The sequence below is a fragment of the Dermacentor variabilis genome, chromosome 3 (assembly GCF_050947875.1).
Source record: "Dermacentor variabilis isolate Ectoservices chromosome 3, ASM5094787v1, whole genome shotgun sequence".
Classification (NCBI taxonomy): domain Eukaryota; kingdom Metazoa; phylum Arthropoda; class Arachnida; order Ixodida; family Ixodidae; genus Dermacentor; species Dermacentor variabilis.
In genome coordinates, this window is record NC_134570.1 from 231,031,925 (window position 1) to 231,054,364 (window position 22,440).

The window sequence follows — 22,440 nt, forward strand, 5'->3', positions numbered from 1 at the left end:
GGGCTGCAGCTACAAGAGAAGCAGTCATACTTGATGACAAATGCCTTGTTTTGCTATCCGAAAGTAATTGTTGAAGAGATACATCTATACTTGAATATGTACTGAAATCGTGTATTAATTATAGGTAGGGCTTGTATCTCATCTTTTGAGATATGTATGATCTTTTGGCTCAAGGTTCAATTTCCTTGCAGATGAAATCATACTTTATTGTAATCATAATCCTCATTACAAATATTTTAAGGGAAGGGTAGAAGTGAATGGCACATTAGTAAGACCAGTGGGGATTGCATGACTGCTTCAGCAGTCTGAAACATGAACTGCCTTTGAAGCCGCTGCTTTGCAGCAGACAAGATGCTATACCTAGTTTTAGTTACAATATACGTCTGTGTGTATGTGTGTGTGTCTGCATGTGCAGAGATGCTGACTTACAGCTGCTTTTGTGAGCTGATGAAGCGAATGGCAGCTAACTTTCCTCATGGGGGTGCCATGGACCACCACTTCGCCAACATGCGCTCACTCATCCAGGCAAGTTGCCCGTACTCAGCTGAGGGCTACCACCTAGATGATCCTCTTGTTGCTCTGCTTTACATTCAGTGAAGGTCAGCGGGAATGCATGCTAGCCTGATAATTGTGGAAGAGTTAGAACTCACAAGCTGTTAAAGAAAGCCTTTCAATATTCTGGTGAACATTAAGCTAGACAGAATTTTAGGCTAAAAACTAAGTGTGTCATCCCTGCTACACATAATGCTTGTGGTGATTGCATTGCATGAACAAGTCAGCATTCCTGTGTGGACAAAACATTCCGCATGCCCGATACTGCCATTCACAGAATGAACAAGTGCTTGCAGGAACCGCTCTTGATGTTCAAATGACAGTTGATGCCCAAAAAGCAGCAGATATAGCTTAAGCTTAACATAATAATTATCGAGCGTAAAAAACAAACGCAGCACGAAGCATATTTAAGTGTGCACCAACTAGGCCCTCGGCAAGTCTTTTTAAAACTTATTTTATTTGCATGCCATCCTTCAACCATACACATATACACCCACTGCCACTGAAGTATTCGGTCTATCCTCATATGTAGCATGCACGTACAGTTCTCACGGAATGTAATGCGACAAAGAGCAGTTAGTAGAACCTTGCAATGTGCAAAGTAATCGAGAGTATGTACCTAGTGGTGGGCGGCGCAACCCGGAGGAAGGACAAAAGGAAGTGGACAAAGTGGACGATTTTAGTGGCAAGAGACGCTGGCACCCTTTCACCACTTGTCCGCGTCTCTTCATCACATGATCCCATTCTTTGTATACTTAATCACTTGTTTGAAAAAGTTAACCAGTTCTTAGTGTGCGCTCGTATTTTCCACCTCCTTTTGTCCTTCATCCGGGTTGCACTGCCCACTCCTAGGAGCATGCTCAGTCACCAACTCGCTGTGTTACTCGAGAGTACCATGCCATGTCGCTAGGAATCTGGTCTGCAAAGGTTATGCGGACTCCGATCTAAGTGTAACACGAACTGCAGCCGGTGGAAGCGAAAGTATGCGCATTAGTTAGCCCTAAATTGGCGCGTTTCATTCTTCGAGCCCCTTTTCGAGCGAGTTTCTGGCAGGGTTCATCAAACGCCGTCTGTTGTTCGGCCGAACTCATGACGCACGGCCCATTCCTGCTGCCGTTCCTCTTCAACTGAGCCTGCTCTTCGCCTAAACGAACCAAATGCGGCCTCCCTTGCCGGGCCTGAACTGGCGGGAAACAGCGTGCGTGAGGCGAGCGAACACGCGATCACACCGTTTCCTACATCCTCCTCCTCCTCCTCCTCCTACTGAGGGGGACACACATCTGTGATTGGCTGGCGCCGTTGTGTTCCGTCTACTTCATGCAAATAAAACCCCGCTTTAGAGGGTGCACATGATGAACCGACAGTGGCTGGATCGGCTAGCGTAGTAGTCTCGCAAGCCGGAGGTCGGTAGTTCGAATCCGCAGCCCCAGAAGAAATTTTCATTATCGCGGGGCTTGGGTTTCTTCGTACGGCAACACCGATGCCAACACAAGTGGGACAACACAAGCTTCGCTTGAGGAAGTGCTGTTCTTTCTCCGAGCGCAAATAAAAACAAATGCACGCAGTGAAGCCTGCTGTGTTTATGTGTGTTGTATATTTGCCCTCCAATATAAGCAAATAGTATGCAGATGAACTAGCGGAAGAGAAAGATCTAGAAAGTCGACTATTCAGTTAATTTTTATTCGAAAGCCCCTTTCTGCTGACGTGGGCACTTAACCAATTGGGCCCGAGTTGGCTTTTGCTCTCAGACACGAACCTTTGTTGTCGTTCCGACTGGCAAAAGTCGAACAGTGAATTGCTGTTGGAAACAACTGTCGATTGGAACAGCTTCTGTTAAGCATGAGTCACCGTCTTACATGGCTGAGGATCTGTGTTTTGTTGATGCCATTGTTGGGTACTGTAGTTACGTGTCCGTTGCTTGTCACGGTGAGATTAAAGAAAGGCAGTTTTCCAAAGCAATGATGGCAACAGCAAAGTATTAGATTACTTAATTATGTAAGGCTTGTAGTTTTGAGGCCAGTATAAATTACTGCAAACATTCAGTCACTAACCAAACGCATGCACAAAGACACACATGAACAGAGTTCACTCGATCACAGCGAGCACTCGCGGTCAGAAAGCTAATTCGGTGAAGAGCCCCAGAGGCATGGAGCGTGAATGCTTGCCCAAAAGGGAACGTTCCGCGCGGCCGATTCGTGCACTATTTCAAGTGCGCCGTGCCTTCAGAACCCAAAAGTCCGTGACAAGGCGTATTGTTGGGTAAGTTGGTTCATGATATAAAATACATTTAAAGAACGCAGAAAAAGGACAGGGACATGAGAGGTTCGGTGATACTCGCGAAAGTTCAAGAAGAAGCTCTCCCTTGTGGGAGCTGTTACGCAGAGTAGATCGGTAAACGCGTGAACGACGGAGCAGGACAACGCACTGTGTCACTAGAAAACAAACTGTATGCGCGCATCTGCCTGCGCACTGTGAGAGCTGCGAGTGCGTGCTATTGTATGATTAAATAAAGATTTGAGGATATTAAGTTCAAGCAAGGACCCTGGCGCGTGAGCTTTTGAAGGCCTTATATTTCATCATGTAATGGGTGGCGATTGCAGTGACAGATTTCTCAAGTGAGGAAGCTGAAAATAGGTTGCTTGAAATGGAAAAATGACGAGGTCTTTAGTTTCAAAAAAGCCCCGCTCGAGTGGTTTCTTGTAATCACACCTGGTGGCGTTTGTTTTCGCCGCATACGCAGACTATAAGCTGACCTTTTACTGATTCCTGTCTTTTCAATGTCTCTTTTTTTAACTCTTCAAATTTATTCCATGTCCGGGCTTCGTTCAAGAGATCTTAGGATGTCTATCAACAACTATGTATGGGCATGTTTTTCGCGACAAAAATGAATCGTTCGGCTTCCGGGGGTTTCTTGCATACTCAGCATTCGCCCTGGCAGAGGCAGTACAATCACGTGACCTCCAACGCGACAGACAGGGCGCCTATCCGCTCTGTGGCCTGGGTCGTATGGCCGGCATGCGACGTCGCAGCCTCGACAGCAGCAGAATGATGGGCGGCGGCGGCAGGAGCGTGCCTTGGGTGCCCGTATAATGGCCATCTCAGTAAGAGACGCAGGCCCAAAGTAAACGTTATGAAGGCAATTCAAAGGAGAGCAAACTCAGGCATGTAAAATATGAACATCTTTACTACAATCTCAATAAACATGCCCAGACACTATGATTTCTTGTCTTTCAACTATGACCCTACAAGGAGAATTTGCTAGACCGAGTATGGTAAATCACAAGTGGCCAAGCTGTCCATCATTGGAAAATTGCTGGAAGCCAAGCGTAATCTGGCACTTGGCTGGAGTGACAAGCCTACAATTGACCAAGCAGATGAAGGAAATGCCTAATGATTGGAAATGCCTGTAGCCATGGCTCGTCCTACAGTGGAACACTATGCAACAGCCAAGTAAATTCCTGCTATGGGAGCAAAGCATTCTTGGTCGAAGCAATTTATATCACTCTGTTTTAGTGTTCGTGTAAAATTTTGGCTACTATTTAAAGCCGCCTCACAAGTCGTGGGCAACGGTGCCTAATGTACAAGGTGTCCACAGGTAATGTTATTGCGCAGTGGAATATAGTTCCGGCCGCAACTCTCCGAATATTGCCGGGATTTGTTTTGCTTGCTACATGACTTGCGCATCCACATGACTTGCGCATGCGCGCTGTATACCGTGAATTACTGTGATGGTTGCCGCCGGTCACCGTAGTAGCCACCGTAATTACGCAGCAACATGGCAACGCCCATGCAGTGCAAACCATCCGCTTCGATCGCGGTTTGCTCTTGTTTATTTCTGTTCGCTCGGACAGCAAGAAATAAGTGGTAAAATCCGTCATCGCTTAGTCTCATCTTATGTTCAGGACAAAGCATTATGCATGTTTGGTAGTAATCATTGAGATAAAGTGCTTGTTCTGACGCTGCTAGGACTACATAAAGGTCGCCGAGCCGTACAAATGGTTTGATATTCAGTTAGCAGATGATGCCACAGCGTTAGAACTGCTGACGTGTTAACTTGAAACGCTATAAATGCCTAATCATTAACTGCATCATTAGTTTACTTTAATTAATGATGCAGCGTGTGTCAGCAGTTACAGGGACATTTGCCCTTACTACTGGATGAAGAGACTGCGAGGAACTGCTGAGTAAGCGTAGAGATGTAGCAAGAACATGCTATTGCATTCATGTAAACGCTGCTTATGTTTACCATGCCAAAACATTTGTTGCGTCAATCAATCCGTCGTGGAGCATTTATTGACAGGATGGCAAGCAGACGCTGAGCAGACGGCGCTGCGCGGGGAAACACAGCTCTACGGCCATTCGGCGTTCCTATTGGCTAAGCGGGCGTGCAGCTTCCACAATGCTGCAAATTATCTGCGAGATGTATTATAGCAAGGAACCCTGTAAATGAAGCCGAATGTGAAAGCACGAAAAGTATGAATGTGGCTTGTCAGATAGCATTATGGCTAGTGCCAATAATATTTATTTATTTATTTATTTATTTATTTATTTATTTATTTATACATACTGCAGCCCGTTAGGGCTATGGCAGGAGTAGGTGTACATGCGAGGAAAACTGATTATGATGTGCAGAAACAAGAACATAGAAATATAAAAATGTGAAGGAACTATACATCAGCAATAGCATTTAAAATTTGAGAAATGGGTAACAAACGAACTTCGGCAGCTAACAAGTTCCACTGTTTAATCATGCGGGGGAAAAACTGTATTTGAAAGTGTTAGTGCGTGAATGGAGTGGTCTGATATTAGAGCCATGATAAGCTCTAGTTATGTCGGGCAAGCAGGCACTAAAATGGAGGGATCTGATAGGTGACAAAGAGAGTTCTTATCAGAATAGAAAATCTTCAGAGATTCTATGTGCCGCCGTCTAGAAAGAAACTGGAGGTTTAATTCCGCAAGAGCAGCTGACGGTGAAAAGTCTCGGTCGAAGCGACGGTAAACAAAACGAATAGCCTTCCTCTGGACCGACTCAATGCAATTAATTTCATATTGTTTAAATGGTTCCATACGGAGGAAGCATATTCTAAAATTGGGTGAATCAGTGTTTTGTATGGTACTAATTTAGTGTCCCTCGGATCAGCAGACAACGTCCGGTGGATGTAACTAAGTTTTTTTAACGCTTTACTACTAGTGTAATCTATATGTTTAGACCAAGACAAGGTGGGTGTAAAAATGACGCCTTAATATTTGTATTGAAAAAATCGTGTTAGTAGTACATCGTTGCATATATAATCATAACATACGGGCATGTGTCTGTTAGTGAAAGACATAACAGTTTTATCAAAATTTATGCTCATTCTTCAAGTAGCACACCAGTCACAAAATGAAACAAAGGCACCTTTAAGGCGCTGATGATCAGCGAGTGAGTCAACTGGGCAGTACATAACACAGTCATCTGCATAGAGGCGTATTTTTGAAGTAACATGGTCTGGAAGGTCGTTAATAAGCAATAAGAATAGTAGAGGGCCAAGTACGGATCCCTGTGGGACTCCTGAGGTGACGTCGACTGCAGACGAATCCGCAGAATCATAGCATACGAATTGGGAACGCAAAGAAAGGAAACTGGAAATCTAAGACACTAACTGAGTGTTATTTAGAATATTATGGAGCTTCAAAAGCAATTTAGAGTGTAGTACTGTGCCGACAGCTTTGCTAAAGTCAATGAAAATAGTGTAGACCTTTATATATAGACCCTTACATAAACAGAGTACCTGATGGTAAGTGCATTGATAACAAGTTTCAAAATCTGATAGCTTGATTGAATGCAGTGCATTTACACATAACATAGTCACCTAATGCTTAAACTCAGATTCTGGTCGACCTGAGGCTTCAGTCGTTCCATAATAAAAGTTAGTCTCACAATTTGTAGCCATGCTCCTATCACCTGCACTCTGGTTCTGATGCTATGGACACTTTGTTCTTGTTGACTTCATGCTCTTAACACCACAAAACTGACAATGAGGAGACAGAAGAAGCGTCCAGAAGAAAAATCTTGGGCGTCACTTGAGCATACTTCCAAACCTGTATGACCTGTGTGTGTTATTCACTTCAACTAATGTAGAATGGAATGTATTCAGTTCTAAAGCGACGACGACCATGAATTGGTATGTGTGTTGGTATGGGCGCATTGGTATGCGAACCTAAAGAAGAATTCAGCGCCGGTAGATAGGGAAGAAAAGAAACGTAGACACCATGGGAAGCCAGCTTGAACAGTTTCCTGTCGGGGAGACACATACTGTTGAAGTTAGCGCATCACGGTGTCTGCGTATCCCTCTTGTCCTTCTGCCGGCGCTAAAATATTATCTAAGACAACAAAGAACACATTTCCGGCATATATTTGATGTGGCATTTCTCGGTGATGGCGCGTATTTTTTTCTGTTGTCCAGTGAGCGCACATTAGTTCCGGTGGAAGAGGATTCCACAGGCGGATGCGGGTTACAAATGGCATTAATTTCGATTAGAAAACCATGGAAACGTCTCTTTTGTCGAACAAATACCAAGTGTCCCACGTGACTTTAGCCAACGTGCACTTCGGGGGCCAGGCTTCACGGGGGCGGCGAGGGAAGGCTGCAGTGCGCTCCTCGTACGTGAATCGTTTCGACGGCGTCAATGCGTTGTGTCGCTATGCTGGTTAAATGCCGACGCATTACCGCTGGCATACATCGCGAGATGGGTTATTCTGCCGCAGGTTTTCTTGTATTTCACCTGATCACATAACCATATAATTAATTATTAGATAATCAACTTCTGAAATGATTTATTGTAGCGCGGAAATGTCAGTGAGAAAATTGTAGACCATGCTGAAAAATTCCCAATCCAGCATTCTATTGTTCAATGCGTGCTACATATTTCTTTCCACACCTGAAAGGAAGCCACACAAAATTGTTGCCGCCCGACTGGTCACGTGCAACTTTTACACGAGACACGTGTTTACGTGGGACACGTGGTATAAGCGTTGATTGTTGTTGCAACACGGGTTGCACTGCAACGGAGCATCCTTTGGAGCCAGCATGTATTTAGATGCCATGTCAGCACACATAACAAGGGAAATACTCATTTAGTAGCTGCAGTTACACGAACTCTTTTTTTGTAACTACACCTGGGGATTGGAATCAACTCACGGAAGAAATATTGGATATAACTGATAAGTCTTTCATTATTGTAACCTGTTACGTTTCATTTTTGCGTACACTAATTTTTGCATTACTTGTGCCATTAGATCTTGTATTCGGCGTTTCAATTATCGCACACTCTTATTTGCCCACGTCTGCATCAAGACTTCGTGGACTTCGTGTATGTCCATCCCTTTGCAGTAATGCCGCTACGGCGATGCAGGAATCTTGTAAATAAAAAAATTACACGAGCGTAATCCAACTTTAGCGTGATCTGCAACGCCACAGTTTAATTCTTATCACGTAGGCCGTGCAGGCTCCACTTTGCAACAGTTCTGAACCGAATGGATTCGGTGGCTACTTACATTTCATCCACACCTTTCTCACACAGATTCTGGACGCAGAGGTGTTCGAGCTGATGCACCAGAATGGAGACTACACACACTTCTACTTTTGCTATCGATGGTTTCTTCTGGACTTCAAGCGAGGTGAGCCTTTTCTCACCTGCATTGCAGTGGCATGCGCCGCTGTCCTCGCGCATCATGCACTTCTTTGAATTCAATTTTTCCATTCAATTTTATTTTCCTTCGTACGAGAAGACAAGACAAAAAGTTAACAGAGCTTGACGGAGGTCCTCCCCCTATAGCAATAGAGCAGGAGCAAAAGTACAGTGCTTGTATAGAGTACATAAACACAATAGAAATGGTCCTACAAATTACTACATACATAAAAGAAAAAGATCCGCACCTATGCTGTTAATTTTGCAAAACAGTTTAGATACAAATTTAGCAGTTTACTTTTGGAATATAACAACGCATAAAATTTTGCGAAATTAGGAAGAATGAATAACTAGAAACTTAAGTTGCAGGTAGATTTATAGGTACAAGGAAACCTCTATTGGCAGTACATTTTAATGAAATTCCTGGCATGGCAAGTAGTATCAAAGTTATCGTCATTTAATGTATCCGCCAAGGATGGTAAGGTGTACAGTATGGATTATGGATTGCTTATCATAATTCGTTCGCGATATTGCAACAATAATTTTTTCTTTGGGCCTTGTTGGTCTTGCGTGCACATTTTCCTGTAATTAAACAGTGAAATAGTTACATTGTAATTATTCTTTAAGAAGTATTTGTAACTTAAGAGCAATCTAAAATCATTCTGACATCGCGAGCTGTGTCTGTTATATTATTTACATATAGCAGGCACAGAAGCTGTCTCAGTACTGTTCTGCCCTGTGGAACACCTGCACGTATTTGTAATAAGGATGAAGCGTTGTCAGTGCTTACGTACTGCTTTACTTGGGAGATGAGATTTCAAACGCTCATGCGGGATCCCCCGGACACCGTATTTTCTAGTTTATGAAGAAACTCTAATGATTAATCAGGTCAGAAGCCTTTGAAAAATCTACATTAATACTGGCAATTAGTCCTCTGATTCGCAACACTGTTAAAATAACTTCTTTATGCATCAACAGTGCTGTTTCACTATCAACTGATGCTGTAAATCATATAGTAAGTTATGCCTGTTGAAGTGTGATAAGAGTTCGACATGGATAACTTTCACTATACCCTTGGAAAAGACAAGCAATAATGAAATCGCACGGCAGTTGCTAAACGCGTTCTTGTCGCCGTGCTTATATATAGGAATTACTCGTTAATAATTTATTAAGTGAATGCCAACAGCAAGCTACATTTCCTTTTTTTTTTTTGCTGTGGTGCGAGGTTGTTTAAAGCTTTTCTTTGTTTCCATAAATGGGCTAGCTATCTCTTTCTCTGGCCTTTAGTACAGATGGTAAAGTATATTTTGCTTAACACATTAGCTGGCAAGTTGTTACAGAAGAAAAATAATCCATCTTTATATTGTGCAACGTACCCATTCCTTGCGAAGGACAGTCTCATTTTCTCTAATTTTATTTTCAAAGCCAATTGCATTGAGGGCCCATAGCTCCATTATGTCGGTTACAGTGAGGCAAACACAGACTCAACACTTGATGTAGAGACGAACTTTGAACCTTTTTGTTTTTAGGAGTTCTGGTAGCTTGCGAGCAGCTAGACGGCCGCTAGCTAGCTCCGGTCCTGATAGGACGTCACGTGGGATGGAATCCCAAGACAAGTCGAAGGAAATCGAACGCCACGGTGGTGGAGAGGCGGCCAAACGGCGCCGCTTCACCAGTGTGGCTCCCGAGTTGCCGCCGCTTTGCGTCAGGTGGCCACAGGGGCCCGTGTCTGCGCCCCGCTTGAGAAAGTACGTGGCCGGTGGCGGGCGTTCGCGAGCATTCGAGCTGTGCATTCGCGTCTTTCGAGAAAGGGCTCGGCATCGTAGTGCCGTGCACCAGACAGATTTTCGATCACACTGAATCCAGGGAAAACACGGGGATGGCGGGAGATGAAAATTCAAGACCATGAGCGAAACGAGAACAAGGTGAAAAGCAGGAACCAACGTTTCGACTAGTGGACTTTTTCAAGGCGACCCATATGCTTTCCTCGCCACAGTATATATAGGTGGGTTCGTCTAAAGGGGAGAGGGCGTAAGGCGGGTGGGTGCGGCAACGAGCGAAGGTGTGTTAGCGTGTCGAGTTGAGAATAAAGGAGCGCTGTGCACAAGGCCAGGTACACGGCCGTCTGTCAACCGCGTGTCAACGCCCGCGTGTCAGCCAGCGTGTCAACGGCGTCCACAGCAGCCCCCCTATGGTTTCACTGGCAGTCGCAGGCTATCGTGTCTCTGATAGAGATAATAGAAGGAGCGGCAGAAACCGAAGCTCCTAAAGAAAAGAAAGACAAGAAAAATGAGAAACAGTAAACGAATACCAACTCCACAAAGACATAACATAGTTTTCAATACATGTGCGCATCAAGGACTTCTTTTTCGATAGGCCAGGCGTAGGAAAACAAGACAGAGACTCTCTTAAACCATCTAGCACGTGGACACCGGAAGCCGAATAGTGCCCAGATCTGGATCTGTACATGAAGCTGATATCAAAGCAAATCCTAGAGTCAGCGCGGCATTGCCGGAAACGCAAAAATTTGTCTCCAGCCCCACACCAAATCCTTAAATAAGTTGCGAAAAGGAATTATATTGTAATAAAATCCACTGACAAAGGTGGCAATATCGTAATCTGGCCAATAGAAAAGTACAAGAATGAGGCCTCCAAACAACTGAGCAACCACACCCATAAAAGAAAACTCGACTCTAACCCAACTTCAGCTTACAGTAATACTGTGGAAAACACAATAGGGGAGCTACTGTTCAGGGAACTAATCACGCAATCTGAATATCGCTTCAGGATGCCCAAGAACAAAGAAGCAGGCAGCTTTTATTCCTAAAATACATAACGTTCCGGTCTAAGGAATATTTACAGCAGAAATCCCAGGTCGGCCTATTGCGTCTAACAACAACACAGCTACTGAGTCACTATCTAAGTTCTTAAATCACCACCTGTCAGACCCACTCCCCCCCCACCCTCCCATCTTTTGTTCAAGACACGCCGCACTTCCTTCGAATTATCAATGGCATCAAGACTAACCAAATCCTTTCCGACCGCGCTATTCTAGTGACTTTGGACGTTTCTGCCCTTTAAACCAACATACCTATGAGTGAAGGAATTGAAGCCGTTTCGAAATCCCTCGCAATCAATCCCCAAGCACACGCTCCTGATATTTACCTGTCGCTCCTTAGGTTCTCACGCTCAACTATTTCGAATTCGATTCTATTCACTACCTGCAAACTTTCGGCACTAGCATGGGAACACCATTCACTCCCACGTACGCGAACATTCTCATGGGACAGCTTGCAGCAGACCTGTTGAAATCCTACCCTTTAAATCCCTACACCTATATTCGTTCCATTGACGACATATTTATAGTAAGGGAACATGGCACAAGTGCGTTAACCGACTTAATTAGCCATTTCAATTGCTTTCACCCGAGTATTAAATTTACTGCTCACCACTATCCTAGTCAGATCAACTTCCTGGACATGGCGGTCTACATAGAAAACGGAAAACTGAGAACGAAACTTTACCGGAAGCCAATGGATAGCTAGCAATATACAGACTACAACAGTCATCACTCGCGACATGGCAAGCAAGGAATTTTTGTCGGACAAGCGAAGCGAATAAGACGAATTTGCAGGGAAGACCACGATTACATCCACCACCGAAATGACCTCGAAACAACGCTACCAGAAAGGAACTATCCCCAAGTTGCTCTCGATAGAGGTTATGATGCCGCGTCAAGATTGGAGAGACAGTCGGAATTGGCGAAGAAAGAGCCTACACCATAATCTGACAGACGGCCAGCTTTTATAACAAAATATTCTAATGCACTCCCAAACATAAACAACATTCTACGAAAATACCGCCCAATATTATCAAGTAACGAGCGTCTGAGAAAAGGGTTCCCAGATGTACCTAGGGTTACCTATCGCCGCAACAGGAACCTTAAAGATATGTTGTTTCATCCAAAAATCAGCCAACATCATTCCCCCGTAATAAAAGCATGTTGTCGCCCCAGGTGCAAAACCTGCAGGTACCTTCTCAGTGAGATTAAAATGAGAAGCACCGCAAATAGTTATACACACGAAGTGAAATGTAGCTTCACTTGTACAAGTTCGGATGTAATTTATATGCTTGAATGTTCCTTCTGTAAGAAACAATATATCAGTAAAACAGGACAATCAATGAACGTCAGATTACATCACTACACAGCTAAAATCTTCCCAAAGCCGTCGCCAAGCATTACAACCAACCAGGTCATAACTTTGATGAACTTAAAGTGTACATCTTACAGTCGAATTTCCATTCTTAACGAGAAATAGAATACAGAGAATCGTACCTTATCCATAAGTTCAAGACATTGCAACCAATAGGCATAAACGTTTCAAAAGGAGCTTTAAAATCTATTCGTTATGCTAATTTCAAGCTATAGGCAACGACACTTACTTTGGTTTCTTAGGGGCTTTTCTCCGTTCTTTCTTTTTCTTTCTTTTTTCCTTCTTCTTTCCGTTTTATCCCCTTCATTTATTTATTTAGACCACTTCAGTATTTCCTTCCCTTTTATTTTCTTTTTCTCTCTTTTTTATTCATGAGCACCGGTTTCTGCCGCCCCTTCTGTTATCTCTATCAGACACACTATAGCCTACGACCACCAGTGAAACAGGCAATAGAGGGGCTGCTGTGCACGCCGTTGACACGCTGGCTTACACACGGGCGTTGACAGGTGATTGACAGACGGCCGCGTCCCTAGCCACAGTTCTCCTTTATTCTCAATTCGACACGCTAACACACCTTCGCTCGTTGCCGCGCCCACCCGCCTTAAGCTCTCTCCCTTTTAGAAGAACCCCACCTATATATACTGTGGCGAGGAAACCATATGGTCGCCTTAAAGAAGACAAGTCCACTTGTCGAAACGTTGCTCCTGCTTTCACCTTGTTCTCGTTTTGCTCATCGTACTGAATAGTTATCGTCGCTTAAAACGGACTTTTCGCGCGGATTTGTGCATGACTTATCTATTTGACTCTGTTATTTCTTTATTTTGCTGGATACAGATTGGTTCTGACAACTATGCGGTTACTAAGGCATTGTTGAATGAATCACGTTTGAAACGAGTATCTTTTTGATATGTTCACGATTAATGAGTACATCTATTTCGTTTTTCTTATTACAATATTCATAAAAAATTCTTTATTAGCATGTAAGACTATGCAGAAAGAGTATTTACTGTTTTCCCAAAAGTACTGTTGTTGGGTTAACCTATATATATATATATATATATATATATATATATATATATATATATATATATATATATATATATATATATATATATATATATACACGCGTTTGCATTTGCATGCTCTCTACTCACAAAGAAACTACTACGTATCAATGAGAACATGCCAGTATGCAGAAGAAAAAACATCGACAAGCGGAGGACAAGACTAAACAAACTAAGGAAGCTATCAAAACTGGTATGAACTGTACAGTCTATTAAAATCATAAACAGCGCTTAAAGTCAGAAAAATTGTGATTGGAATTGATCTTTTACAGCACAGCCGACATAGTCCATCTATTGCTTTGTCAGCTTGGATGCGTACAATTGTCGAAGAGCTGAAGCGGTCGCATTCAGAGATACGATCACTTTTGCGAGATTTCGCGTGACTCAGCGCAGGACGCGCACTGTGACAAGCTCACTATTTGCGCAGTGCAACAAACGATCCCCAACGTGTCCGCTGCGAAGACGCGAAATCACGTTGATCGTATTAAAGGGCCCCTGAAACGGTTCGGACAAATTTTGTAGACGCGTAGGGTACAGCTTAAGTAGAACATTCGCACCACAATTTTAGTGACACGTTACGTATTGATGGAGCTCCAAGCGATTACAAGTTACCCTCCTCCCTAGCTATGCTTTTCCTCCTCAACTCGTTCGCCGAGCGGACGGGGCTAAGCTCCGCCTTCACTGGTTCTGCGTCACGATGCGACGTCACACTCGCGGGGGCGGGCTCCGCTTGCTTTGGAGCCCGCCCCCGCCCGCGACAAACCTGTCCGCTAGCAGCTTGGCCGTCGACCCCAAGCGAGAGCTATCGAAACAGCGTGCGTTACGAGCATTCTATCGTAGCGCCGAACGTGTCTGGTATTTCGGTAATCACACACTACCTGAATATTACGACGGAACAGTGGAGGCACAAACTCAAGCTGATGAAAAAAGCTTTAGCGTACACGTACGTGAGCTGCCTGATCGCTCTCCACGGTCCAGCCACCCGTTGGCGCAGAGCTTAACCAGCCAAAGAAAGAGCGAATATTGCTCTAACCAAGTGTAAAACATTTTAAACATTCACAAAAACAACATGTTAACGATTACACTCCTGCGAAAAATTTGCACCAGCAGCAAAGAAGAATACATTTTGTTACAGCTACTGTGTATGGTTGAGCTCTGTGCCACCAGGTGGCTGCACCGTGCAAACCATTCACATTTGCGCGTCTGTTCATCCCATTCATCCCCTGAAACGAAACGCAAGGGGACACGGCCAGGCCCTGTCCCCTTGTGCTTGCGCTTACCCTAATACCGCACTCGCGAAACGCTATTGCGTTAGTAATCTTCCGGTGTAAAATGACGGCCGCAATCGCACAAATCCTGGCGCCGATCGGATAGTGGCAGTCCGATGCGCTGCAGCCAGTCCGCTCGTCTACTGGCTTGCAGAGGGAGACGATGTCGCAGCTTGACATATTGCCAGTCGCTACGTTTGCAGCCCACAACGCAACAAGGTCGAATCATAGCGCTCGCGAAAAGACAAACCGACACTGATGGCGGAGCGCTCGTCAAAGACGGAGCACGTTGTAACACAAGCAGACGGCACTTGCTGTGTGCCGGAAGTGCTTCAGTGTACTGAAAAATTGTTCTTGTGCATTCTCTTTATGTTACTTTCTTTTTATAAAACAAATTAAGTAACATTCCAACTATTACGAACATCATTTGTTTACCATAATGTTGTAAAAATTGTCGATCACGAGCCCTGGTCAGCCAATCAGATAGCTCGCCCCACTGACGTCATATGGGTGATTTCGGTCATATGGGTAGGGGCTGCCTAATATTCCGCCGAGCAGTGTGTTGCGATCGGCAGCGATGTGCGTTTTTAAAACCTTATAATGAATTACACGATTTACGCGGGGCACTTAGATGTGTCAATTAATGATCAGAAGGACCTACTCCAACGACTCGTAAGTTTGTAGAAAATCGACAAAATCGTTTCAGGGTCCCTTTAAATCTGTCGAACCGAAATCTTTACGCATTCAGTTCGGGTTCGCGCTTTTCTTTTCGCTTCAGGCGCAGTTCCAGAGTAAAAATAATGAAGGTTTGTACTGGTTGGAGCATGTTGAACCAGTTCATTGAGGTTCAAACGAGTTCAAAGGTAAAAGTTTGGCAGAGACACTAAAGACTGCTTACGTGTGGGAATGCATTATATCATCTGTAGACCTGGGAACGTCAAGAAAGCGCTCTTCCTATACACTCGTGGCCATTGGCTGCACTGTCACGTGCCCAACGACGCACTCACGAGGCCTTCAGTCAGCCAGAACCGCCATGGCGTCGGCGAAGCGTGCTCGTCCCGCGCCCCGGACGCCCGGGCTCAATTCCCACCCAGACCCAAATGCACTAAATTTTCTCTTCCATGAATTTACTTTGTTTACAGGAATCTTCCTGAGAAATTTCACGTCAATTCGAGGAATTCTTTACGTGTTTTTACACTTTGCGCCGTCGGCCATTTTTGGTACCATGTTTAGGTCATGCCGTGTGCAACGGATTTTCGCGTAATGTGCTATAGAATGATTTCGCATTAAAAAAAGAAACGTTCACGCCCCACTGCTTGATAAACGCGCGATTGTTTTCGAGAAACATAGTTCCCTTGGTTAAAAGCTTTGTAAAACTACTGCTAACTGTTTTTCTCTTCCTCGGGCATTAACTTTAGAGAGAGAGAGAGAAAGAAACATTTATTTCATTCCGACCCTCTGCCCGGGGCTACTGGGCATTAGGGTGGTGGTGAGAGTTGAAAAAGTTATCACATGAATGATTCGCCGTGCATGCACATCTAGGAGTCGGACACATGCGGGCGCAATGTTTAACCACCCTGATGCTCCTTCATTGCATTATTCAGATTGCCCACACTCGTCGTCTGTACTGTGTGAAAAGAATACTTAATATAGTCCTAACCATCCATGTATTACGTGTTCATTTTATGGTAATGAAAGAAGACGCCTAGTTCTAAAAGAACATATAATATCCCAGCAACACGGGCTGCCAGAACAGTTGGTATATGTTCGTAGCAGAAAGCGAAGCACGAAAGCAAGACAGGACGAGTGAGGCGACCAGACTCCACTTGCAACTAGGCGCACTCCACATCGCGGAATGCATCTGTGGCGGGGACTCGCGTTGTATATGTGAAGGTGAGTTTTGCAGTGAGCTGAGAGGTGGGCAACGTTACCGGCAATAACGCGAGTGCCTCACGTGCTTTTCAATCCGAGCAGTTGGTCGCAGAAATGACATCCACCTGTTGTCAACGTGTGGCTGTGTCGAAGCACATGCGAGGCGGGAAGGGGTGATCTGAAAGTCTGCGAGTAATAATATTCCATAGTTGCAAACTTATTGGTGAGCTTTTGGGACTAGCCAATGGAAGCTGTAACTTATGCCTCGCAGGTGCTGGAGCGGTAAACGACTGTTCGGTGTTCGAGGACAGACTTTAATAAATGCCAATGGTTTTCAGGAGATTTAAAATCTAAGGAACTTAATAGTTTGGGAGAGCAAACCTTGTCGAAGGCGCCTTTGAAATCAAGAGAGATGAATATAAATCGCGTACATTTTGATCCCATTTCTCCGAGTGCTTGACGCAGCGCACGTATAAGGAGAAGGGCGCACTCTTCCCCATGCGTAAAAACAAATTGTTTCGGATGGAGTAAGTTATTAGAGCATACAATACATTATCAATTTCGCTATAAAATGAAGCTTAGAACCACAGAAAGTTGGGCGACTTCGGAGGGATTCATCGTGAAAGAAGGCAACACGTGTGGACACGGACACAGGAGAAGGGACAACACAAACGCCGGCTGCTTTTCTCGCCTCTCTGTGCCTTGCCTTCCACGATGATCGGTTATAAAAGTTTGCCAAAAACGGAATTGATTACATTAGGCCGCTATGTTGAGTGCGATTTGGGTGGTCGCTTAGGTTCTGGTACAAAAATAAGGCTACCTTTTCGAGAATAAATAGGGAAGTGCAATAATTTTAAACAAGAGGAAACATGAAAATAAAATGAGGCTGCTACCTTATGAAAAACTATTTTCAGCGAGGGAAGCGTGAGCCCGTCAAGACTTTGAGCGGAGCGCGTGTTGCCTAAGCCACCCTCTACTCCCGCTCTTTTAGGGAAGACCATTCTGTCGTCAAATACCACAACTACAAATCTCTGAGCAGAGAGAGTCAACATAGCGTTGCAGTCTCAATCTCTTATTGCCATCAAAAACTAATAAAACACATTACAGGCCTGATTAGAATGACAGAAAGCTGAGCTAGTTCCCTGGTGATAGCATAAGAGTATTTGTGACCGCAACTGCTGCTGCTGCTGCATTTGCGTTTCGCACTTTATCGTTTTTCAAGTTGCTTTTCCGTTATGCCTACCAATGCGGAGTTGGCCAAGCGACTAGATGATGTCGAGGCGCAATTTCAAGATAGATTGCAAAAACTGGTCGAGAAACTTGTTTCCAATGTGAAAGGGAAGCTGCAGGAAGCTGGACTGGATAACAGCACCCTGCGTACCCAAGTTTCTGGCATGGATGGCAGTCTGACCATGCTAAATGAAATTGTCGAGAACACGCGTACCCAGCAAGCTGAGCTATCGGCATCAAACAAGGCTCTGAAATCAGAAAATGAAGCCCTTAAAAAAAGGCTAGCCGAGATGGAACAGTATTCTAGAATGAACAATGTTGAGATCAAAGGAATACCATTTACAAAGGATGAAGACTGCATTTCTATTGTAACTGCCATTGTCGATAAGGCGGCATGCTCCGGTCGAGGTCGAGATAGCGCATCGTGTGCCCACTAAATCAGGTCATCAAAATATTATTGCCAGGTTTTGCTCCCGCGCTAAAAGAATGATTTCCTGGCAAAGGCTCGCAAGGCCAGGATGGATACCGGCAGTCATGGTTTCTCTGGAGAGAACGCAGGGCCCATCTTCATTAACGAACACCTTACTCCTCACAACAAGAGGCTGTTTGCTCAGGCCTTAGCACTCAAGAAAGAGAAAGGATGGCGCTTCCTCTGGACTAAGAATTGCCGTATTAACGCACGCAAGTCCGAAGACAGCCGAGTTCACCGCATTAACTGTGAAGCGGACCTTTCTGTTATCTCTTAACCTCAATCACGTGCATAATGTCAATCCGTCCCCAACAGACCTCTTATGGCTTCATACTTCACACCGTCCGAACTAAATTCTTACCTTAAGCCTCCTTGCCGATCCCTCATACATTTTAATGCACGCAGCTTACGGAAACATTTTGATGACATTTATCATTTCCTATCATCCAGTCAGCACCACTTCTCGATCATATGTGTAAGTGAAACCTGGCTCAGCGAAGCCGATAACAACTTGCACTCTTTTTCATCTTATACACCAGAATACTGTCACCGGAGTGACAGCTGTCATGGCGGCGCAGCTATCTTCATTCCATCAGAGTTAGAATATTCCAGGAGTCGGGACTTAACAATTAATCAAGTAAATTGCGAATCAGTGTGGATTGAGCTGAACGCATCATTTCTCGATATTGACGCCAAAAACTTAGTGCTTGGTTCTATTTATCGATCGCCGTCGTCATCTTTTAATGATTTTTGTTTAGAACTAAACCATGTTTTGCACACGCTATCGCTAGAATGTAAAAAACATCATTATTATGGGTGACATCAATATTAATCTTTTAGATGTTCGCAGTTCATCATACACTGCTCATGCAGATACATTGAATGGACATGGCCTCGAATCACTTGTAACTGTACCTACTCGGCGGAATATAAATGGTCCGGATACACTAATTGACCATGCATTGTTGAACCTCATGGTTAGTCCTAGATCGGGTGTCATTGAAGTTTCACTAACTGATCATTATCCAATATTCGTGCGTATAAATTCCACTATGAATATTCCAGATATGCATGTTAAAAGAAAAAATCTCGAAAAAACTTCATTTGTTAGAAAAATCGCCGAAGTTAATTTGTACCCCGTTTCGTCGCAAAATAATCCAGAAATCGCCTTCGAATTGTTTTGCAATATAATTTCTAATGCTACTTTCGAATCAACCACAATAACCACGAGTAAGAAAAGGTTCGCTTTTCGTCGTTGTCCGTGGATGACTGATAATCTTCTCAAATGCGTGCGAAGAAAAGGTAATCTTTATAAAAAAACAAAAAAGAAGCCATTTAATTTGACCCTGCTTACTCGCTACAAGTGCTACTCGAATATTTTGAGCAGGCTTCTGAAAAACGCTAAAAAAGAGTATTATGAAAAGGAAATTGACCATGCTGGCAACGATTCTAAGAAAAGTGGAAAATTATCAATGAATTTTTAAATAGAACATCGGCAAATCCCACCATAACTGCTATTCATGTTGGGGAACAAACCCTTAATAATCCTTCAGCCATTGCTAACGCCTTTGTCGATTCTTTTTGCCCCGACCAGCCACGTCTCTCAGTTCACATCGACAAGGCTTATCATCGTTTGCCACAGAGTTTTTTTCTCGGTCCAGTTTCCCCAGAAGAAGTGCGTATGACCATTCTGAGCTTAAAGAACGCTGGAGCTGGTTTAGATAACTTCAACTCATCTCATGTAAAGCTTATAGCTCATCTTATCAGGGACGCACTCTCACACATAATAAATCTAATCTTCAAATCTGGCGTCTTTTCTAGCTGCTTAAAAATCGCCAAAGTTATACCTGTTTTCAAAAAGGGTACCAAGAACTTGTTAGTAAACTACCGCCCTATATCTATTTTATCATTTTTCACCAAGATAATTGAAAAGTTATTCGTAGTACGTTTAACTAGCTATTTCACAAAGTTCAGTATTTTGTCCTCTAATCAATTTGGTTTTCGATCTGGTCATTGAACTGAATTAGCGCTCATTACTTCAACTGATCATCTTAAAACAGCCATTGACACAGGTAAATTGGCTGGTACCTTGTTTATTGATTTTTCTAAAGCATTCTATTCATTAAATCATGACATACTTTTTGCTAAATTAAACGCTGTTGGCGTATGTGGTCCAGCACTTTCCCTAATTCGCAGTTATTTACATGATCGAAAACATATCGTCTCTATTTCTGATACACATTCGCGTGCCAAACTAACTAACATAGGGGTTCCACAAGGCTCAATACAAGGACCAATTTTATTCCTCGTGTACATCAATGACCCTCCAGAATACATTACACATTCCAGTTGTATTTTATACGCTGACGACACAGCAATTTATTCTTCTAGCACTTCCTTGGAATCGCTAATATCTTACCTTAATGCCGACGTGGCTAAAATCGTTAATTGGTGCCGAGATAATATGCTCAATATTAATGCTACTAAATCGAAATTTGTGATTTTTTCATCCCCGCAAAAAAGTGTACATGACCAATTTTATTCCTCGTGTACATCAATGACCTTCCAGAATATATTACACATTCCAGTTGTATTTTATACGCGGACGACACAACAATTTATTCTTCTAACACTTTCTTGGAATCGCTAATATCTTACCTTCATGCCGACGTGGCTAAAATCTTTTATTGGTGCCGAGATAATATGCTCAATATTAATGCTACTAAATCGAAATTTGCAATTTTTTCATCCCAGCAAAAAAGTGTACAGGAGAAGCCATGCATTAATATTGGTCCGACTTCGCTTCAGGCTGTTGACCATGCAACATTTCTTGGAGTTGAACTCGACAATCATTTGAAATTTACAACTCACATATCCTTATTAACCCGTAAAGCAGCATATGGTATCAGGATACTAATCAAAGTCCGCCCCTATTTTCCTATACGTATATTAATTTCACTCTACTACGCATTTATTCACAGCCACATCTCTTGCTGCATTTCTTCTTGGGGTAATACATACGCAACTCACTTGGCACCCCTGCAACACACACAAAACCAAGCTTTGAGAATAATCAGTTACAGCCATTTTTCATGTAGTGATCTGCCATTACTCCGCTCATATAATATTTTGTCCGTAGTGGATTTAAATAAATGTTGTCTTAGTGTCCTGACGTATAAATTTTGTCTAGGGGAATTACCAATTTCGTTGATAGCAAAAGACCAAACCCCCCATTTCACTGGCACTCGATTTTCACACCATAATAACTACCTCCTACCGAAACCAAGGACTAACTACGTCAAACTTACTGCGAACTTTTTGGCAACATCAATATGGAATTCACTACCACCCTCCATTAAATAATCTCCTTCCATTCATTTATTTGAGAGGAAAATTCGTCACCACTTCTTGGGAAAGTGGTTGTATTGTATATTTTTTTGCGCCTCTGTATGTCGAATAATACTCCTTGGATCTGCTTTTCGTGTTTATACTTTATTGTTATTACTATGACTCGACTTGTTTGTTAATACTTTCTGTTCCTAGGATTGCTACTACTGTTGTTAACCGCATTAAGTATACTTTTTCTATCTGTTTATTGTTGGAGGTCCCTCCCCAGTCTTTGACTATGAGACCTCCTAGAGTTACTTTTTCTGTAAAACATTTCAAACGCCATCAATAAACTGAATCAAACTGAAATTGAAAAAAGATTCATTATGCAAAAGGCCTGATTGTCGAGCTTTATTGCGTAATCGCGGCTTATCCTGCATATGTTGGTGAAAACACCTTTTTTGAATGTTAAGAGCCATTACAATACCATTGGAACAGTGAGCCGCATTTTTTTTTCATCGGCATACATCGCTTTTTGCTGGTTTCATTTTTATGCGGTTTTTACACAACAGTTACACAAGCACAATTTTTTATTTACAACGAAGCAGGTAATGAAACTAGTGGTGATCCCAAATGTTTTATGCCAGTTTTCATGGTTTTCGGACTGAACAGGGACACTCCCGAAGTTTATATTCTGAGAAATAATTGAAATGTCAGAGGCAATATTTGAGGTGTGTCTGATAATTGAGGGTAAAGGAAAATTGCAATGCCTT

The 22,440-nt window shown here is 43.3% G+C and overlaps 1 protein-coding gene across 4 annotated transcripts in view; it reads left to right on the forward strand.

The window, feature by feature from the left end:
- Positions 1–22,440, forward strand: part of LOC142576702 (small G protein signaling modulator 1-like) — a 272,548-nt gene that overhangs the window by 227,864 nt on the left and 22,244 nt on the right. For all 4 annotated transcript variants that reach the window (XM_075686949.1, XM_075686950.1, XM_075686948.1 and 1 more), the window contains exons 19-20: positions 416–525; positions 8,116–8,212. In XM_075686949.1, coding sequence (XP_075543064.1) covers positions 416–525; positions 8,116–8,212 — 207 coding nt within the window. The remainder of the gene's footprint in view (positions 1–415; positions 526–8,115; positions 8,213–22,440) is intronic.